Here is a 20948-nt window from a genome sequence, read left to right on the forward strand (position 1 = left end):
GTTTCCGGTCACTTCCGTTTCCGGCCACTCTTTCAGAAGGGCTCCTGACCCTCCAACCACAACAACTACACAACTTAATATACTACACACGGATAAGCAAAGACCTGAATGGTAATTCACATACATTCACATAAATATGTAACAACGTGCTATGCCTGTAATCAGCATGGACACCTGCGGAGGGATTGTCCGAATAATCTCCCTGATGCTAATTCAGCGTCCAATCAGAACACGAATTTCTTCCTACGCCTGAAAGACGGGGCCCTTCTTCTTCACCTGAGGGACAGGAATCACTTCCTTCGCAAAATGCTCACCCAGGAAGGACGAATGATGCAGATGATGGCTTCACGGTTGTAACCCGGAATAAAGCACAGAAGCGGGCAATTGATACCAAATTAGACAATCAAGTGAAACCCAAGAGGTCTCCTTCCTATGCGCAAGCTGTAAGAGCACCTGCCAAACAACCATCTGAACCCATTCCCACGGACTCACCTCCTGAGCAGCCCTGTACTCCTGTTGTGAGTACACATGAAACTGTTACTCCCACTGTGCTTGATGAACCGGAGATCCCTCTTGGAGTCGATGAGACCCTCTCCCAACCCCCACCATGCACAGATGCCACAGTTAAAATCGATGCACCGGATGTACAAATTGATTGTGATCTGGAGGTGGCTGTACCTGCAGCATCTGAACAAATTGCTACTGAAGAACCGCGGGAACTTGTGGTTGACAGCATGGGTTACAAGTCTGATGGAACATCTTCTGTTGCTTCGACCCTAAGTGACACAGGCAGCGATGTTCCTCCTCACAACCTTGAGGTTGATTCCTCAGTATCTCCTGATGCCGTTCATGCCTTCTTACACAAAAGTTTTCGCAAAAAGGGGGTCAAAATTAAAGATCATTTTCAGTTCTAGAAGATTTCATTCAAGTGGCTCGACTAATGATTTCTAGACCGGATCGGTACAACGTTGCAGACCCTCAACGTCACCGGTTAAGGAAATTTCTAAGTCGTGCTCGGAGCGAACTCAAAGACCATGGCTGATGTCCTGCCGGTGCCCCCATCACAATGAAACTACGCATTGCCAGCCTAAATATCAACGGTGGTCGTACGTCACTTCGTAAAGTGCAAGTTAAACAACTAATCGAGTGCAACAAGGTTGACATCTTGTTGTTGCAGGAAACTCATTCTACTGAAGGTTCTTCAGCTGAGTGGGAGTTGTTTCTTAAAGGGCATTGGTTCTTTAGCAAACTATCAAGCCCAATTGCTGGGATAGCCATCTTCTTTCGGCAAACTTTTCCTTTGACTTCGGTTTCCTTTAAAGAAATTGTGAAGGGATATTTAGCTTCGCTGACTTTCTCTGTTGGTCAGCAGCTTTTCACAATAATCAATGTGTATGCACAAAGTACAAATGCTGAAAGATCTTCCTTTTTTGACTGTCTTGACTCGTATCTTGCTGGTGTTCCCCCTGACAACTTTCTATGTCTTGGAGGAGATTTCAATTGCACACTTAACCCCTCCCTTGAAAGGAATGGAGCTGAGCCACATGCAGCCAGTACAAGACCTCTCGTTCGCTCGATCTCAAGATGCAAGCTGACAGACATTTGGAGATGGCAACATCCGATGCAGCAACAATTTACTTGGTGTCGCTGCTCTAACAACTTAGTGTCGCTAGCTCGACTTGATAAATTGCACGCTTCTGACCATTTCCTCAACCTCGTCTTAAACACCTCTATTCTCCCATCTGGGTTTTCCGATCACCACATCATCACTATGCATTTTCGGTTGCCACTCATAAAGGTGGTGAGCCCTCATTGGAAGTTCAACACAACACTTCTTCAAAACGAATTCTTTGTTGCATCCTTTAGGGCCTTTTGGGCACATTACATCACCATGGATAAAGAGTTCTCGTGTTTACGTCAGTGGTGGGACAACGCTAAAGCTCAAATGAGAGTTTTTTGTCAAAATTTCTCACGACACAGTACTCGGGACCACGATGTAAATATAGATCTGCTGAAGACACAAATTCTTCACTTGCAAAACAAAGTGTCCTCCTCTCGTAATAATGGGCAGCAGCAGGTGCTGTATGAAAAGAAAGCCCTGTTAAATGAATTACTGGCCGAACGTGCAAAGGGTGCACTCCTTCGGATGAGAATGACTCATTTGCAACAACTAAATAACCCGAGCAGACTTTTCTTCAAGCTGGAAACTGCCTCAAAAAAACACAAACAAATATTGTCCTTCCGTTCTGCTGGCGGAAGGATTTTGACTGATCCAGGTGACATTAAACTTACTATTAAGACTTTATTTTCTCACCTCTACTCCTCCAAGCACACTTTCTCAAACCATATACATTCATTTACCGCATCCTTGCCTACACTTACTGAGACCCAGAATTTGACTGCTGAAGGGGAAATAACATTGGACGAACTCACTAGTGTTTTAAAGACCTTGCCCACCAGCAGGGCACCTGGCTTAGATGGGTTGCCAGTGGAATTCTACAGCACCTTTTGGGACTTGCTGGGACCATGTCTACTAATTGTCTTCATAGAAAGCAAGCAAACTGGTGAACTTCCCTTGAGCTGCAGACGTGCCGTCATTTCATTAATCCCTAAAAAGGGAGATCTTCAACTGGTTGAGAACTGGCGCCCGATCTCTCTACTTTGTACTGATTACAAAATCCTGTCTAAGTTACTCGCTAATCGCATAAAAACCTTAATCAAGCACGTTGTATCCCCCGACCAGTCTTATTGTATTCCCAGCAGATCGATATTTGATAATATTTTTTCTGTTCGTGATTTGATTTCGATTTGTCATTGTCAGAATGTTAACACCGGGCTGATCTTTTTCGATCAGGAAAAGGCCTTTGATAGTGTTGACCATTCGTGTTTACTTGAAGTTTTGAAGGGGTTTGGGTTTGGTTCCTTCTTTATTTCTTGTATCAAGCTTCCGTATCACAACAACTTTAGTTTGGTGAACATCAACAACAGTTTATGTTCACCTTTTCCTATTCAGCGAGGTATTAGACAAGGCTGCCCTCTTTCCGGGTACCTGTATTCACTTTCCATTGAACCCTTGCGGATTCACTTACGCCACAAACTTTCTGGGTTCTTGGTGACACCTCTTGCTAATCCTGTTAAGGTGCTTGCGTATGCTGACGATTTGTGTGTGATTGTTCACACTCAGTCTGACATTGCTGCCCTCACAAGTGCTCTAGGTGAATTCAATTTGGCATCCTCTGCCACTGTCAATTGGAGTAAGAGTAAAGCCTTGTGTCTTGGTCCTTCTGGGTTATTTATCCCACCTTCCCTGCCTAATGCTTTGCAGTGGAGGTATGATGGTGTTAAACATCTCGGTGTGTTTCTTGGGAATGAGACCTTTTCCTTAAAGAACTGGGATCAGATGGTTGATCACATCTCCCATATCCTTAATTGTTGGAAAAGATTGTCCAGCCTACTGTCTTGTAGAGGTCGAGTGCTGATAATTAATAACTTCGCTGCTTCCAAACTCTGGCATCGGATGGCTGTCTTACAACCGCCCAAATCGCTAGTCATTAACTTGCAGCGTATCCTTGTTAATTTTTTCTGGAACGGCATGCACCGGCTCCGAGCTGATCTTCTAAGTGTCCCTTTGGATAAAGGAGGTCAAGTACTTGTGGACATTACCAGTAAAATACTGGCTTTTCGACAAACCACCTTGCGCCAACTTCTCTACAAGGAAGTCCTGTCTTGGCGGCCCCTGGCTTCTTGCTTGTTGCAGCAAGCGGGTAAGCTCAGGTGTGGCCCCGAGCTCTTTCTACTCGATCCGCAGCGAATAGACATCTCCTTGCTGCCCTCCTTTTATCGAAGTCTCGTGAATTCCAGTCAGTGCCTCCTTCCAGTACGAAACAAGGATACATATAAATTTTGGAACTTAATGTGTGAACCCGTTTTCTACAACAGCCTATTTTGCCGTGACTGCCAAAGTAGGTCCCTAATTCAATCTTTTATCGAATCTGTTTTTTTTTTTTGTCAAGGATTTTGTTAATCATACTTATTCTGGATGGCAGACCCCTAACCAGATTTCGGAAGTATGCAATGTTATTTCAGCCCGACTAATTGGACAACTTCTTCGTTCAATTGTTAAAGTGTTCAACTCTTTTCATTTATCATGGCCTCCACTGCATGATGTTCAGAACACAAAAACAATGCACCCTGACTTCCCTGATTTTTGTTTTTCTGGTGCTCCTTCCACAAAGCCTCTACAAGCCTGTGCAAAGGCTACTTTGTACGTGCAATGTCTTAATGTTGTCATCTCTGCTAACCCCAATAGCCCACTGACCACCCACTGGAAAGAGCTTCTACCTGCAGGGGCTCCATCCTCTCCTACCTGGTCGTCGATGTACGCGTTACCTGTGTCTAAACGTGCCGGTGATATACAGTGGAGGCTTGCACACTATTCTTTGCCTTCCAACGCGTTTCTTAAAAGACTGAACCTTGCGATATCTGATGACTGCCCTTTTTGCCATCAATCTGAGGACATTTTCCATGCATTTGTCGGATGCCAAAGGCTGGCTCCACTTTTTCAACTCCTGAAATATGTCTTCCAGAATTTCGGATTTTGTTTTTCTTCTTATCTTTTTGTGTACTGCATGCCTGTGTCTAACGAGAATGTCGGTTCTCAAATCGTTAATTTTTTACTTGCCGAGGCGAAACTCGCGATATATATGACGCGGAATAGTCGGGTTTCTGGGACAAGCTCACCGGAATGCAGTATTTTGTTAGCCTTTAAAGGCCTTGTGTCTGCCCGCCTTAAAATTTAATTTAATTTTTACCGAGAGACTTCTCGGCTTGATCACTTTGTTCAAAAATGGTGCAAAGCTGAAATCCTGTGTAAGGTGGAGGGAGATGAACTTTTTTTGCTGCTCTAATTGATGTCATGTTTTTCAATTCCTTGATTTTATTATTTTGTTGACTGCTATTGTATTACTTGGTTTGTTGTGCTTTTTATACTTTTGTAATAAAAGACCTTAAAATTCAAGTCTGTCTCAGTCAGTCTCAGTCAGTCAGTCAGTCAGACACACACACACACACACACACACACACACACACACACACACACACACACACACACACACACACACACACACACACACACACACACACACACACACACACACACACACTCTCTCACTCTCTCTCTCACACACACACACACACACTCTCTCACTCACTCACTCACACACACACACACAGACTCACTCACTCACTCTCTCTTCCTCCCCTCTCCTCTCCTCTCCTCTCTCTCTCTCTCGTGTCGTGTTGGGCGTGGCAAAATGGCGGTTGTGCAGTTCGGGGTGGTGTGAGTTGCTCTGGCTGTCGAGTGTTCCGGCTGTTTTCCCTCATTATTTCAACCTTTCCCTCGCCCCCACGACCTCCCTGTTGTTCTCATTTCATTACTCCATTAGTATTCGTGTTTCCTCCCCTGTGCTCGAACTTTTCCCCTGTATCGTCTTTTCCCTCCCTTCCCTTCCTTGAGACGAGAGAGACAGAGCGCATGCGGTGGGTGATGGTAAGTGAGTTCGTTGCTTTCCATTGCAGCCGCATGTTTTTATCGCTTCGTGTAAAGTGACGAGAACTGTTTTTTTGAATTAACTACATCCTCACTTTGCCGTCGCGAAACTTATCAAGGCCCAGGCCGGCATGACGAGCGTCCGTCCTCGCAGTACCGCGTTCGGATCGTTAAGCAGGAAGCATGGCCTCACATGCGTCCCTCCAGCTCATGTTGCGGTCGAAGCGATTATTATCGCCGTCGGTGAAATTATCGGAGCTGAAAATGTCCTCGCAGCTTCGAGAATGAACAAGAAAGTTGTTGTTTTCGTGCTACAACAAGCTATGGTTGCGAGTGTTGTGGAATCGGGTTTATCCGTCGAGCCCGATACTTTCATCCCAGTTTCACCATTTGATTCGCCATCAGTAAAAGTTCTGGTTTCCGACATTCCTCCATTTTTGGAGGACGAAAACGTCGAGCTTGCTCTTCGTCATTTTGGCACAGTCGTGTCCCGCATTTCAATGGTTCCCTTACGGTGCCGTGACGATCGTTATAAACACGTTTATTCCTTCAGACGTCAATTATTTATGATTTTGAACGAAAACCGTCGTGACCTTGATGTTAAATTCACGATAAAACATGATAACTACAATTATCAAATGTAGGAAACAACAGAGGTGTTAACGTGCTATGCCTGTAATCAGCAAGGACACCTGCGGAGGGATTGTCCGAATAATCTCCCTGATGCTAATTGAGTGTCCAATCAGAACACTACACCACCTGAAGGACAGGAATTTCTTCCTACGCCTGAAAGACGGGACTCTTCTTCTTCACCTGAGGGACAGGAATCACTTCCTTCGCAAAATGCTCACCCAGGAGGGACGAATGATGCAGATGATGGCTTCACAGTTGTAACCCGGAATAAAGCACAGAAGCGAGCAATTGATACCAAATTAGACAATCAAGTGAAACCCAAGAGGTCTCCTTCCTATGCGCAAGTGGTAAGAACACCTGCCAAACAATCACCTGAACCCATTCCCACGGACTCACCTCCTGAGCAGCCCTGTACTCCTGTTGTGAGTACACATGAAACTGTTACTCCCACTGTGCTTGATGAACCGGAGATCCCTCGTGGAGTCGATGAGACCGTCTCCCAACCCCCACCATGCACAGATGCCACAGTTAAAATCGATGCACCGGATGTACAAATTGATTGTGATCTGGAGGTGGCTGTACCTGCAGCATCTGAACAAATTGCGACTGAAGAACCGCGGGAACTTGTGGTTGACAGCATGGGTTACGAGTCTGATGGAACATCTTCTGCTGCTTCGACCCAAAGTGACACAGGCAGCGATATTCCTCCTCACAACCTTGAGGTTGATTCCTCAATATCTCCTGATGCCGTTCACGCCTTCTTACACAAACGTTTTCGCAAAAAGGGGGTCAAAATTAAAGATCATTTTCTAGTCCTAGAAGATTTCATTCAAGTGGCTCGACTAGTGATTTCTAGACCGGATCGGTACAACGTTGCAGACCCTCAACGTCACCGGTTAAGGAAATTTCTAAGTCGTGCTCGGAGCGAACTCAAAGACCATGGTTGATGTCCTGCCGGTGCCCCATCACAATGAAACTACGCATTGCCAGCCTTCATATCAACTCTGGTCGCACGTCTCTTCGTAAAGTGCAAGTTAAACAACTAATCGAGTGCAACAAGGTTGACATCTTGTTGTTGCAGGAAACTCATTCCACTGAAGGTTCTTCAGCTGAGTGGGAGTTGTTTCTTAAAGGGTGTTGGTTCATTTGCAATCTATCAAGCCCAATTGCTGGGATAGCCATCTTCTTTCGGCAAACTCTTCCCTTGACTTCGGTTTCCTTTAAAGAAATTGTGAAGGGATATTTAGCTTTGCTGACTTTCTCTGTTGGTCAGCAGCTTTTCACAATAATCAATGTGTACGCACCAAGTACAAATGCTGAAAGATCTTCCTTTTTTGACTGTCTTGACCCGTATCTTGCTGGCGTTCCCCCTGACCACTTTCTATGTCTTGGAGGAGATTTCAATTGCACGCTTAACCCCTCCCTTGATAGGAATGGGGCTGAGCCACATGCAGCCAGTACAAGACCTCTCGTTCGCTCAATCTCAAGATTCAAGTTGACAGACATTTGGAGATTGCAACATCCGATGCAGCAACAATTCACTTGGTGTCGCTGCTCTAACAACTTAGTGTCGCTAGCTCGACTTGATAAATTGTATGTTTCTGACCATTTCCTCAACCTCGTCTTAAACACCTCTATTCTCCCATCTGGGTTTTCCGATCACCACATCATCACTATGCATTTTCAGTTGCCACTCATAAAGGTGGTGAGAGCCCTTATTGGAAGTTCAACACAACACTTCTTCAAAACGAATTCTTTGTTGCATCCTTTAGAGCCTTTTGGGCACATTACATCACGATGGATAAAGAGTTCTCGTGTTTCCGCCAGTGGTGGGACAACGCTAAAGCTCAAATTAGAGTTTTTTGTCAAAATTTCTCACGACACAGTACTCGGGATCACGATGTAAATATAGATCTGGTGAAGACACAAATTCTTCACTTGCAAAAAAAGTGTCCTCCTCTCGTAATAATGGGCAGCAGCAGATGCTGTATGAAAGAAAGCCCTGTTAAATGAATTACTGGCCGAACGTGCAAAGGGTGCACTCCTTCGGATGAGAATGACTCATTTGCAACAACTAAATAACCCGAGCAGACTTTTCTTCAAGCTGGAAACTGCCTCAAAAAAACAAAAACAAATATTGTCCTTGCGTTCTGTTGGCGGAAGGATCTTGACTGATCCAAGTGACATTAAACTTACTATAAAGACTTTCTTTTCTCACCTCTTCTCCTCCAAGCACACTTTCCCAAACCATATACATTCATTTACCGCATCCTTGCCTACACTTACTGAGACCCAGAATTCGACTGCTGAAGGCGAAATAACATTGGACGAACTCACTAGTGTTTTAAAGACCTTGCCCACCAGCAGGGCACCTGGCTTAGACGGGTTGCCAGTGGAATTCTACAGAACCTTTTGGGATTTGCTGGGACCATGTCTACTAATTGTCTTCATAGAAAGCATACAAACTGGTGAACTTCCCTCGAGCTGCAGACGTGCCATCATTTCATTAATCCCGAAGAAGGGAGATCTGAATATAATTGTACTTTAACGAGCAAAGAAGCCGTCAGTAAGGACGGGCCCCCACCTTTATGATTTACAAGCATATAAGACCAATCTCTATACTGACAGGAATACCAATATTTGCATAATTATGATAAAATGTTTGTTGTTGTTTGTGCACTCCTTCCATGTACTTTTATATATTTTTCTATTGTTTCGAGAAGTATTACGATACTCGTGTATCATTTTGTGTGCTCCTTTTGTAGCCATCACACTTTATTCTAAAGGGTTCCTGTTGCAGAATAATGAAAATGGTACCGTTGAGAACCGCTACATTAAGCTCCAAGTCCTGAAAAAAGCCATTTTAAAGATTAAACAGACAACGTTTTACAACTTGTGAAATTTCTATTCCAGCAACTTCAATTATTAGCTTTCCAACAGTCCCATTTTTAATATCCTACAACAGCCGAAACTTTTTGGAATAAAGAGAATTGGGTTCACAACCACACATTGAACCCTTGGGAAAAAATTTTTTACACTCTACAACCTTCCCAGGCCCACACCAAGTACAACCACCAGTTTGCAACCCATTCTGTCCAGTGGTTTAAGAATGCATAGAAGACAGACAAACATCATCTCGTCTACCCCATGCATCCGCTCCTGCCTCCCCCCTCCAAATTCCCCCACCCCCCCCCCCCCCCCCATCCTTTGTTGCTCTTCCACGAGCCTCGGCTATGTATACAAAACTGGCACCTGATCTCTCTACTTTGTCCTGATTACAAAATCCTGTCTAAGTTACTCGCTAATCGCATAAAAACCTTAATCAAGCACGTTGTATCCCCCGACCAGTCTTATTGTATTCCTGGCAGATCGATTTTTGACAATATTTTTTCTGTTTGTGATTTGATTTCGATCTGTCATTGTCAGAATGTTAACACCGGGCTGATCTTTTTAGATCAGGAAAAGGCCTTTGATAGCGTTGACCATTCGTATTTACTTGAAGTTTTGAAGGGGTTTGGGTTTGGTTCCTTCTTTATTTCTTGTATCAAGCTGCTGTATCACAACAACTTTAGTTTGGTGAACATCAACAACAGTTTATGTTCACCTTTTCCTATTCAGCGAGGTATTAGACAAGGCTGCCCTCTTTCCGGGTACCTGTATTCACTTTCCATTGAACCCTTGCGGATTCACTTACGCCACAAACTTTCTGGGTTCTTGGTGACACCTCTTGCTAATCCTGTTAAGGTGCTTGCGTATGCTGACGATTTGTGTGTGATTGTTAACACTCAGTCTGACATTGTTGCCCTTACAAGTGCTCTATGTGAATTCAATTTGGCATCTTCTGCTACTGTCAATTGGAGTAAGAGTAAAGCCTTGTGTCTTGGTCCTTCTGGGTTATTTACCCCACCTTCCCTGCCTAATGCTTTGCAGTGGAGGTATGATGGTGTTAAACATCTCGGTCTGTTTCTTGGGAATGAGACCTTTTCCTTAAAGAATTGGGATCAGATGGTTGATCACATCTCCCATATCCTTAATTGTTGGAAAAGATTGTCCAGCCTACTGTCTTATAGAGGTCGAGTGCTGACAATTAATAACTTGGCTGCTTCCAAACTCTGGCATCAGATGGCTGTCTTACAACCGCCCAAATCGCTAGTCATTAACTTGCAGCATATCCTTGTTAATTCTTTCTGGAACGGCATGCACCGGCTCCGAGCTGATCTTCTAAGTGTCCCCTTGGATAAAGGAGGTCAAGGACTTGTGTACATTACCAGTAAAATACTGGCTTTTCGACTAACCACCTTGCACCAACTTCTCTTCAAGGAAGTCCTGTCTTGGCGGCCCCTGGCTTCTTGCTTGTTGCAGCAAGCGGGTAAGCTCAGGTGTGGCCCCGAGCTCTTTCTACTCGATCTGCAGCAAATAGACATCTCCTTGCTGCCCTCCTTTTATCGAAGTCTCGTGAATGCCGGTCAGTGACTCCTTCCAGTACGAAACAAGGATACATGTAAATTTTGGAAATTAATGTGTGAACCCGTTTTCTACAACAGCCTATTTTGCCATGACTGCCAAAGTAGGTCCCTAATTCAATCCTTTATCGAATCTGTTTTTTTTCTTGTCAAGGATTTTGTTAATCATACTTATTCTGGATGGCAGACCCCTAACCAGATTTCGGAAGTATGCAATGTTACTTCAGCCCGACTAATTGGACAACTTCTTCGTTCAATTGTTAAAGTGTTCAACTCTTTTAATTTATCATGGCCTCTACTGCATGATGTTCAGAACACAAAAACAATGCACCCTGACTTCCCTGATTTTTGTTTTTCTGGTGCTCCTTCCACAAAACCTCTACAAGCCTGTGCGAAGGCTACTTTGTACGTGCAATGTCTTAATGTTGTTATCTCTGCTAACCCCAATAGCCCACTGACCACCCACTGGAAAGAATTTCTACCTGCAGGGGCTCCATCCTCTCCTACCTGGTCGTCGATGTATGCGTTACCTGTGTCTAAACGTGCCGGTGATATACAGTGGAGGCTTGCACACTATTCTTTGCCTTCCAACGCGTTTCTTAAAAGACTGAACCTCACGATATCTGATGACTGCCCTTTTTGCCATCACTCTGAGGACATTTTCCATGCATATGTCAGATGCCAAAGGCTGGCTCCACTTTTTCAACTCCTGAAATATGTCTTCCAGAATTTCGGATTTTGTTTTTCTTCTTATCTTTTTGTGTACTGCATGCCTGTGTCTAACGAGAATGTCGGTTCTCAAATCGTTAATTTTTTACTTGCCGAGGCAAAACTCACAATATACATTACGCGGAAGGCAGGGTTTCTGGGACAAGTTCACCGGAATGCAGTATTTTGTTAGCCTTCAAAGGCCTTGTGTCTGCCCGCCTTAAGATTGAATATAACTTTTGCCGAGAGACTTCTCGGCTTGATCACTTTGTTCAAAAATGGTGCAAAGCTGAAATCTTGTGTAAGGTGGAGGGGGATGAACTTTTTTTGCTGCTCTAATTAATGTCATGTTTTTCAATTCCTTGATTTAATTATTTTGTTGACTGCTATTGTATTACTTGTTTTGTTTGCTTTTTATACTTTTGTAATAAAAGACCTTAAAAGTCAAAAACCAACTCCACTCAACCCACTCAAAGAGGTTCAGTCACTCACACTCTTGGGTCTCACTCTCAGCCATGATCTATCTTCGGTTGGCCTCTAAAGCCAAACAACGACAGGGCACTCAACGACGTGCAAAGTCCATCCTTGGCACGCCTGAGCCGCTATCCACCTACAAAGCTTTCATCCACAGCTTGAGAGAAGTACTCCACCCCTCTGCGCTGGCTCCTCTGCTTCACATTTCGCTTAGCTTAACTCCGTGGAAACGAAGGCTTTCAAGGTCATTGGAATCTCTCACGATGAAGCCGAGTCTTTGGGCTTATCACTTCTTCCACCTCATTTCTGGTCTTGCACCCTCTGCTCTCTCCATTCGTTGTCCTCCCTGTGTATCTGTAAAACTCACGTGGTCCAGCAGCAACCCCCTCCTAGTGAAACTGCCGAAATCCAGAACCACTGCTCACCGACACTCATTTGTTCCACTTGTTCCTGCCTGTGGAACCACCTTCCACACTCTTCAATCTCATTCTACCCTCCCGGTTTTCACAACAGCTGTTCACCACCATCTCATGTCATCCCCCATCCAAAACAATGATCTTTTCTACACCCGTTAAACCACCCCTAACACTCCCAAAACTTTCCTTGCATATCCATCTTATTCATCCCTTGCTTTCTCCCCTGCCAGTCAACATTGCCAGCATTCCCCCTGGTTATCCGTCTCCGTCTACCTTCTCCCTCTACCCTGCTGTTGGTGTTTCCCCCATCTCCTGCTGTTATCCTTGCTATGTTGTGCCCTGATATGTTGTGTCCTTGCTCTTCTATGAGCCTAGACCTTGTATTTAAAAAAAGGAAATAAAAATAATAAACAATCATCGGCTTTGATGGCCTGAATAGCTTCCTCCTGTGTTTAAGTTCATTGAAAGGGAACTCAAAATGAGAAAAGGTGGGTTAACTCAGCCTGTCGTCCTTCCGAGATCAGTAAAAAGAGTACCGCATTGCTGGGAAAAGTGAGCCACTCGAGTATCATGTGGCAGAGTGTTGACCCGTCCAGGATTGCGTACCCGAGCTAATGAAACTACCTCAGCAACCTGACGGCAAGAAGAGAACCGTCCATCATGCATCCATTATCAATTAATATTAAATTTCACCTTCCATATCTGCTGCTTGTCCCTCGTCATCATCGTCGTCTTCATAATCATCTTTCTTCCCAAATGCTGTTATGTTACAGCTTGCCTCAGGTTTGGTTTGTGGAGGCTAGGACAGAGATGAGGAAAGAAAACCAGCGTATTAACTTATAAAGTAAAAACAGGAGTTACATTCAATTCAATGAAGATAACTCGGAATTGCAGCAGTTTTGAACAATGCAAACTTGGGTGCAACATGAATGGAAATAAATGAACACAGATCAATGACATTATCGCAATGCCAAGAGGGATTAGCGAAGAGCAATGAGTATGGTAGTCAAGAGGTATGGCAGAGACTGAATGACATTACACTAGCGAGAGACCAGATCACAACATCACACACCTATATCACGACGTGGCATTCGGCAATTCCATAATCGTGGAAGTGACGTCAGCAATCAACGCATTTTCTTCACCTGTGCCTACCTATTTGCCATGATGTACAATTCTGTTGTGTGTGGTAGTTGGGCCTTTTTCATAAAATCATTTGGTAATTTGAAAATGAAATGGTTGGTTTACTGACATCCAGTAAAATGTAAATATAACAAGCATTCTGAGTATTGCGCTGCAATACATGTCCCCTAACGGCATTGGGTAGCACTGTCATAGAAGACAGTATTATGACTTACCGCACTCCAAATTATAGTCCGGAAAACTTTTGGAGAAATTCCCAAAGTTCAAAGTGCCATAACTTTGTCAAAAATGATCGAAACGTCGTGAAGTTCGAACTTGATCTGTAACTTATCATGAGGAAACCATGTACCAAGTTTGAAATCATTAGCATTAAGAGTTTAGGGAAAAAAGTCCAGAAAGCTGTTCTTTGCATGACGGACTGACAGACAGACAGAGGGACGGAGTGCATACCTATAGTCCCCTCCGGTGTACACCGGTAGGGGACTAATAAAAAATTAAAAAATTCGGTAGGGGACTTTATTCGGTAGGGGACTAATAAATGACAAAAAACATGGTGCACAGCTTATGCCGCCTTCAACCCCTGTGCTCCTCACATTTTACTTTCGATGAAGAATAAAGCACCTTTCAACACTTGACATTCTACATTTGGTTGAAGCTCAAAGTTAATGTCCTATTTTTTTCCCCATTACTCTAAAAGAATAAAATTTACGAAATCACAACCCCTTTTCCCCCACCCTCCCAAAATATTAGGAGTACCGGAAAGTTATGTCGCTTTTTAAGCTGTGTATTCCTCTTTGAAAAACGACATTATTTTCCGGTACACCTAATAGTTCTCATTTACCAGCTAACAGTTCATCATATTTCATTATGAATCATTTACTAAAAGTTTATAGGTGATCAAGCAATACCGACCTGGTTGTCGAGTGATATTTCTCGAATGGTATCAGTTACTGCATTAACACCAGGGTCTGCACACCAGAGGATCCACTCAGGGTCAAAAAGGAAACATTTGTCTTCATAAAAAGCTGTAAAAGTTTGCTGTGGGCATGTGAAGTTTTGTATGTGAAGTTTTCTGCAATTTGCTTTGCCCACACCATCCTTTACTGAGCTTTCTGCAGCAATTCATAGTTATCAATGCCACCGAAGGTGGGTGGAGGTTATGTTTTCACCCCCGTCTGTCTGTCCGTTGGTCTGTCTGTGAACAGGATATCTCAAAATATTGTGGACAGATTTGGACAAAACTTACTTGGTGGCAGGTTTGGTGTGTGACAAGGAAGAATTTATTCGAATTTGATGACGATCCAGATCTGGCTTTGAGAATTATTTTTAATTTTATAAAGTGATTCTTCACCATTGGGAGATGCGGCCAAAAACGATATATTGCATTATATCTCTAAAAGATGTGAATGGATTCGAATGGAACAAGGTGAATGAGTTGGTTAGGTGACAACAAGCCAATTCGCTTTTGGTACATGTTCTGATCCAGATACGGCCTTTTAGAAACAACACAAATACAAAACAAACTGCTCAACCTGGCGGAAGTATGCGCTCTAGCGAGTAGCATTCTAGCTTAAAATTAGTTTCCTGTAAATATCACTACCGTGGTGTTGGCACAACGATGAAAAGTCTTCAATGACTATGATTAAATACCTGTCTGTGTGTGTGTGTATGTGTGTGTGCGTGTGTGTGTGTATGTGCCTGTGTGTGTGCGTGCCCGTGTGTGTGTGCGTGCCCGTGTGTGTGTGCGTGCGTGCCTGTGTGTGTGTGCGTGCCCGTGTGTGTGTGTGTCTGTGTGTGTGCCCGTGTGTGTTTGTGTGTGTGCCCGTGTGTGTGTCTGTGTGTGTGCCCGTGTGTGTGTCTGTGTGTGTGCCCGTGTGTGTGTCTGTGTGTGTGCCCGTGTGTCTGTGTGTGCGCCCGTGTGCCTGTGTGTGCGCCCGTGTGCCTGTGTGTGCGCCCGTGTGCCTGTGTGTGCGCCCGTGTGTCTGTGTGTGCGCCCGTGTGTCTGTGTGTGCGCCCGTGTGTCTGTGTGTGCGCCCGTGTGTCTGTGTGTGCGCCCGTGTGTCTGTGTGTGCGCCCGTGTGTCTGTGTGTGCGCCCGTGTGGCTGTGTGGGCGCCCGTGTGGCTGTGTGGGCGCCCGTGTGGCTGTGTGGGTTCCGGTGTGTCTGTGTGTGCGCCCGTGTGTCTGTGTGTGCGCCCGTGTGTCTGTGTGTGCGCCCGTGTGTCTGTGTGTGCGCCCATGTGTCTGTGTGTGCGCCCATGTGTCTGTGTGTGCGCCCGTGTGTCTGTGTGTGTGCCCGACTGCGTGTGTGTGCGCCCGACTGCGTGGGTGTGCGCCCGACTGCGTGTGGGTGTGCACCTGACTGGGTGTGTGTGTGTGCGCCTGACTGCATGTGTGTGTGTGCGCCCGACTGCGTGTGTGTGTGTGCGCCCGACTGTGTGTGTGTGCGCCCGGCTGCGTGTGTGTGTGCACCTGAATGCGTGTGTGCGCCCGACTGCGTGTGTGTGTGTGCGCCCGACCGCGTGTGTGTGCACCCAACCGCGTGTGTGTGCGCCCGACCGCGTGTGTGTGCGCCCGACCGCGTGTGTGCGCGTGCCCGACCGCATGTGTGTGCGCCCGACCGCGTGTGTGCGCGCCCGACCGCGTGTGTATGCGCCCGACCGCGTGTGTGCGCGCCCGACCGCGTGTGTGTGCGCCCGACCGCGTGTGCGTGCGCCCGACTGCGTGTGTGCCCGACTGTGTGTGTGCCCGACTGCGTGCGTGCCCGACTGCGTGTGCCAGACTGCGTGTGTGCACCTGCGTGTGTGCACCTGCATGTGTGCACCTGCATGTGTCTGTGTGTGTCTGTGTCTTTGTGTATCTGTGTGTATCTGTGTGTGTGTTGTTGTTGGCTGCAATCTCCACACTTGGTTAGGTTTCAGGGGGTAGATCAGAGACATACTAGGTCTCAAAAGTGTCTGTGTTTGTGTGTGTGTTCACTCGAGAATTAATCACAAAATGCTGTTCCTCAGCACATTGACACATCATCTTTCACATTACACAAGAGTAGCCAGGTGTTGCTGCTAATGCGCCATAAACTTTCAATGCCCTGTCATTCATGTACAATTTCCGAAAAGAAAGACTTGCTTAACTATGAACCGCACTGTTTTTACACTCCCACCCCTCACCCCCCAAACCTCCTCCTGCCATCCCCCATTTTGAAAATCTTTGGTCTAAAACTTAGCCAAGTTGTACAAACAAAAATCTGTAACCAGAAATTGATAATTCAGCCAAAAATTATCTTACCAGGGTGATGATGCGTGTCCACCCATCCTCCATCTCCATCATCCTCCTCGATTATTGCTTCCTGTTCTTCAGAATACTCCATGTGACGACATCGTTTATAGCAAGGAACTGAAACAAAACATTACCATATGTTAAACAGTCCAGAGTGTTAATGGATACCTGATTCCATCATCACTGATGACCTCCAGTGACCTTAATGTGTCCCACTATTCGTTATAGCAGGTGCAAGCACACCAGTCTGAGAGCAAGTGCCCAAACATCTTGCATACATTTTGTATACCTCTCAGTACATCTTACCATTGCGTGTGATCAGGAACTGCTTCCCATTAGGCAGGTAATTCTTGGCTCGACTCCCATCTCCCGTTGCCCTGAGCAATACCAATATCAATGAGAGAATATTATTAAAATATTACACAATGAATAAAATAGTAGGAAATGACATGGAGCAAGTTGGTATAAATAGGTCAATGTCAGATTGTGAGATAAAAATCAAAGCTCAAAGATGAAGGGTAAATACGAGATTCAGAAAGGCTCGCTGGGAAGGTCAGGGACACACCATTGCCAGGTAGGACAGTGATAGACCAAGTGATCACCAGCTGCCACGAACTGCGTGTACACAAACACGCAAACACCTGATCAATTCTCAGCCACTTCCATTGGGATTGCTGCCATGCAGTCATTTAGCAACCGCAATAAAATGCTGCACTAAATTATGTATACAGTGTGTGTATGTGTATATATACATATATATATATATATATATATATTTTGATATATATATATATATATATATATATATTGCTACGGTTTTGAGATTTGTACATATTGATCATTAAAGGTTAAAGGGTTGCCCCCCATAGTTAGTCCATGAGCAACACGTAGGCCACCTGTAGTATTAGTTATGTCATAGTATGTGTACGTATAGGCCATTTCCCCTCGTAATATCTGTTTTTTTTTTTGTTTTTTTGTTTTTTTGTATACTGAATTGAGGCTCGTGGAAGAGCTAACATTTATTTCACAAACAAATCAACCAGACAAACAAAATATACAAAAAGAGGGAGCGGAAGACAAGATGGGGAGAGAAGGGGAAGCACACAACCACAACATTTGAGAGCAGGGAGAAGTGTGGGAGGGAGAGGGCTTGGGGGGAGGAGGCATAGGAAGGGGGAGGGGGGGGAGAGGTATAAAACACAAGGGGACCGAAATTAGCGGGGGTAGAAAAGATCAAGGTTTTGGATGGGGGAGGATAAGAGATGGTGGTGAACAGCTGTTTTAAAACCAGGAGGGTGGAGTGGGATTGAAGAGAGTGAGGGAGTTTGTTCCAGAGGCGGGAGAAAAGAGGAATGAAGGAGTGAAGGTGAGCAGAAAGTCTTGATTTTGGCAGTTTAACCATAAGAGGGTTGCAGGCAGATCTTGTGCGACCAGTAGGAATATTTGGGGGACAGAGCCCAGAGAGAGCTGGGGGGGCAAGGCCAGAGAGGAGTCGGTAGAAGACGGAAAGACCACCAACCTGCCTGCGGTGAGTGAGTGACAGGCCCTTGGAGTTAGCTTCATCGCGGGAGATTCCAATGATTCTGAACGCTTTGGTTTCAACAGCGTGAAGACGAGCTAGGTGTGAGGCAGGAGCACCAGACCAGAGGGGAGAGCAGTATTCCATAGAGCTGCGGATGAAAGCCTTGTATGTGGTGAGGAGCTCAGGTGTGCCAAAGAAGGACTTCGCACGACGGAGGATGCCCAGTCGGCGACTGGCTTTGGAGGCCAGATTTGAAATGTGGTTTTCCCAGGAAAGATCATGGCAAATAGTGAGACCCAAAAGCTTGAGTGACAGAACTTCTTGGAGAGGATTATTCAGAAAGTGGATGGGAGGGTTGTCCAGTCGGTCTTTTCGGAGAGACATCGTAAGAGTGTGAGATTTATCAGGATTGAAAGACATGTTCCATTTGTTTGCTCAGTCTGTGATTTTGTCCAGGTCTGCAGAGAGTGAGGAGGCTGCAGACTGCCGATCTGAGGGATGAGGAATGGAGCGGCAGAGAGTAGAGTCGTCAGCAAAGAGATAGAGAGGATTTTCAAGAGAGTCAGAGAGATCATTGATGAAGACCAGAAAAAGCACAGGGCCCAGAACACTACCTTGGGGAACTCCAGCCTGAACAGGAAGAGGAGATGAGAGAAACCCATTCAGGGCCACACGTTGACTATGACCAGAGAGGAAGTCCACCAGCCATGCGTGGAGATTTCCATGGATACCAAAGGAGGAGAGTTTGGTGAGCAGAGCATGGTGCCAGACCGTATCGAAGGCACGTGAAATGTCAAGGGAGACAGCTCTAATTTCCTGTTTGGCGTTGAGGACCTCCATCCATTGTTGAGAAAGCAGAAGCAGCATGTCCAGAGTAGAGTGACCAGGTCTGAAACCAAATTGATGATCAGAGATCAAGCCATTGGAGAAGAGGAAAGATTTCATATCTGAAGCAATGATGGATTCCATGACTTTGCTGATAATTGGGAGAAGGCTGATTGGTCTGTAGTTGCTAGGATCTGTTTTTGCACCTTTTTTGTGCAAAGCGGTGATGTTGGCTGATTTCCAAGCAGATGGCAGATGACCTTGAGAATGAACGTTGCGTTGTGTAAAGACATGAGTTTAGGTCCCGTTCATTTTTGCGTCCACCCTCCAATTCCACCTCAATGGGAATAAATTGATCATGCGCCCCATTTGGCTGACCCGCTCAGTTATTACGCTTTGGCTGCCCGCAGCATTTTGCTGCCCTTTGCTCGCTCACTAGTCGAGTAACACGAGGTAGGCCTGAGAAGCAGGAGCGCGAGGTCAGGGTGGGGGCGGCGTCAAGGCAGAGCATCAGAGGCGATGACGGTAAGAGCCACCAGCCAACCAGGGCTCAAACGGCATGGCATGAGAGGGCGTGGAGAGGCGCGTCTGGTGAGTTCTAGAAGGTTCGTGGGGCGTACCTATATGTCACTGCAAAAGCCCTTGAACAGGACTCGCAGAGAGAAGGACTAGCGCTGGAGGACTTATAGGACTGACTGACTCGCAAGTGGAGAGAGATAAAGGACTCGTTGGGAGAGGGCTTGGTGAAAGGACTCGTTGGAAAAGGACTGGTGGAAGAGGACTTACGAGGAGCACTCGTGGTGAAAGGACTGCACAGGACTTATCGGAGGACTTACGAGGAAGACTCGTGTGCACACGGCAGTGGTGAAAGGACTTTTTGGGAGAGGGCTTGGAGAAAGGACTTGTGTGGAGAGAACATCATGCGATAAGCGTTTGGAGGCATTGCACTGTAACTCGCACAGTATAACGTATGCGCCAGAGGAGAGGAAGAAGAGGCGTTGAGTACACGGCTGCAGCCAGACGCGCCGGTGGCGAATAGTGCCTACTTCAGCCACGCGAGTAAACGCGGTAATACCTGCCATTGATTAACCGCCGAAGTCCGCTCCCTACCAAATCGCCCCGTAATAACCTTGTGCGTCCAAACGACATGCGGAGAGCTCCTGCCTTCTCGACTTACCATCTGCACGGGACGAGCCAGAGGCCGGAAGGAGCTGCACGGGAGCCATCCTTGGACGCGGACCATCATCCCGCAGCTGCAAACCCCGTGTGAGTGTGTGTGTGACGGGCCCGTTTGTCCTGGGTATTAAGCTAAGACTGTTTTAAGGCTGCACTGTGTCCTGTTTTCTCTGAACCATTGTGAAAAGTGTAAATAAAACCTTGTTATTCCTTTTTCCAATTCGACCGCTTTTGTGATTTATCCATTGACTAAGCGTGGTACACGAATAAGATCGCTAGAACCGAGTTCACCATATAAACGGCACGGATCGCGTGTACGCACCGCTCGACGTCTCAGCACCTGTGGTTCGTGCGGGGCTTATTTCCTCGTTTCAGGGCAGCGCGAGTAATTAGGTAATAGCGATTCTAGTCCTAATACCCTATTTCGCGCTGTCCGGGAAGGACGTCATAGGTCCCGGGTCCCGTCGGCCAGTCAAAGACAAGGGGACTAATCCCCCCTTGGTAAGGGGAGAAGGCCGGCGTCGAGATCCGCAATTGCTGCGGATTTGAGATTGGTACAGTAAAGCTCAATAAAGGTTAAAGGTTTGCCCCCCATAGATAGTCACACGAGCAACACGTAGCCTCATTTGTAGTATAGTTATGTCTTAGCATATGTGAGAGTAGGCCCCTTCCAGTGTTAATCCTGCGTTGTTGTAAAGACAGGAGGATAGGCCCTACTTCTACAAACCATTCCACGTCCATAGGCTCGATCCATTGCGGCTAAAAA

At 45.8% G+C, this 20948-nt stretch overlaps 1 protein-coding gene across 4 annotated transcripts in view; it reads right to left on the minus strand.

Annotated features, from left to right (window-relative positions):
- The window catches only part of ATG3 (autophagy related 3), a 62489-nt gene that overhangs the window by 13456 nt on the left and 28085 nt on the right, over nt 1-20948 (minus strand). For all 4 annotated transcript variants that reach the window (XM_068113685.2, XM_068113686.2, XM_078776574.1 and 1 more), the window contains 5 exons: nt 17225-17274; nt 16966-17036; nt 16669-16776; nt 14298-14353; nt 12936-13041 (listed from right to left, as the gene is read on the minus strand). In XM_068113685.2, the coding sequence (XP_067969786.1) occupies nt 12936-13041; nt 14298-14353; nt 16669-16776; nt 16966-17036; nt 17225-17274 (391 nt within the window). The remainder of the gene's footprint in view (nt 1-12935; nt 13042-14297; nt 14354-16668; nt 16777-16965; nt 17037-17224; nt 17275-20948) is intronic.

The sequence above is a fragment of the Myxine glutinosa genome, chromosome 4 (genome assembly GCF_964187855.1).
Source record: "Myxine glutinosa chromosome 4, kmMyxGlut1.1, whole genome shotgun sequence".
NCBI lineage: Eukaryota > Metazoa > Chordata > Myxini > Myxiniformes > Myxinidae > Myxine > Myxine glutinosa.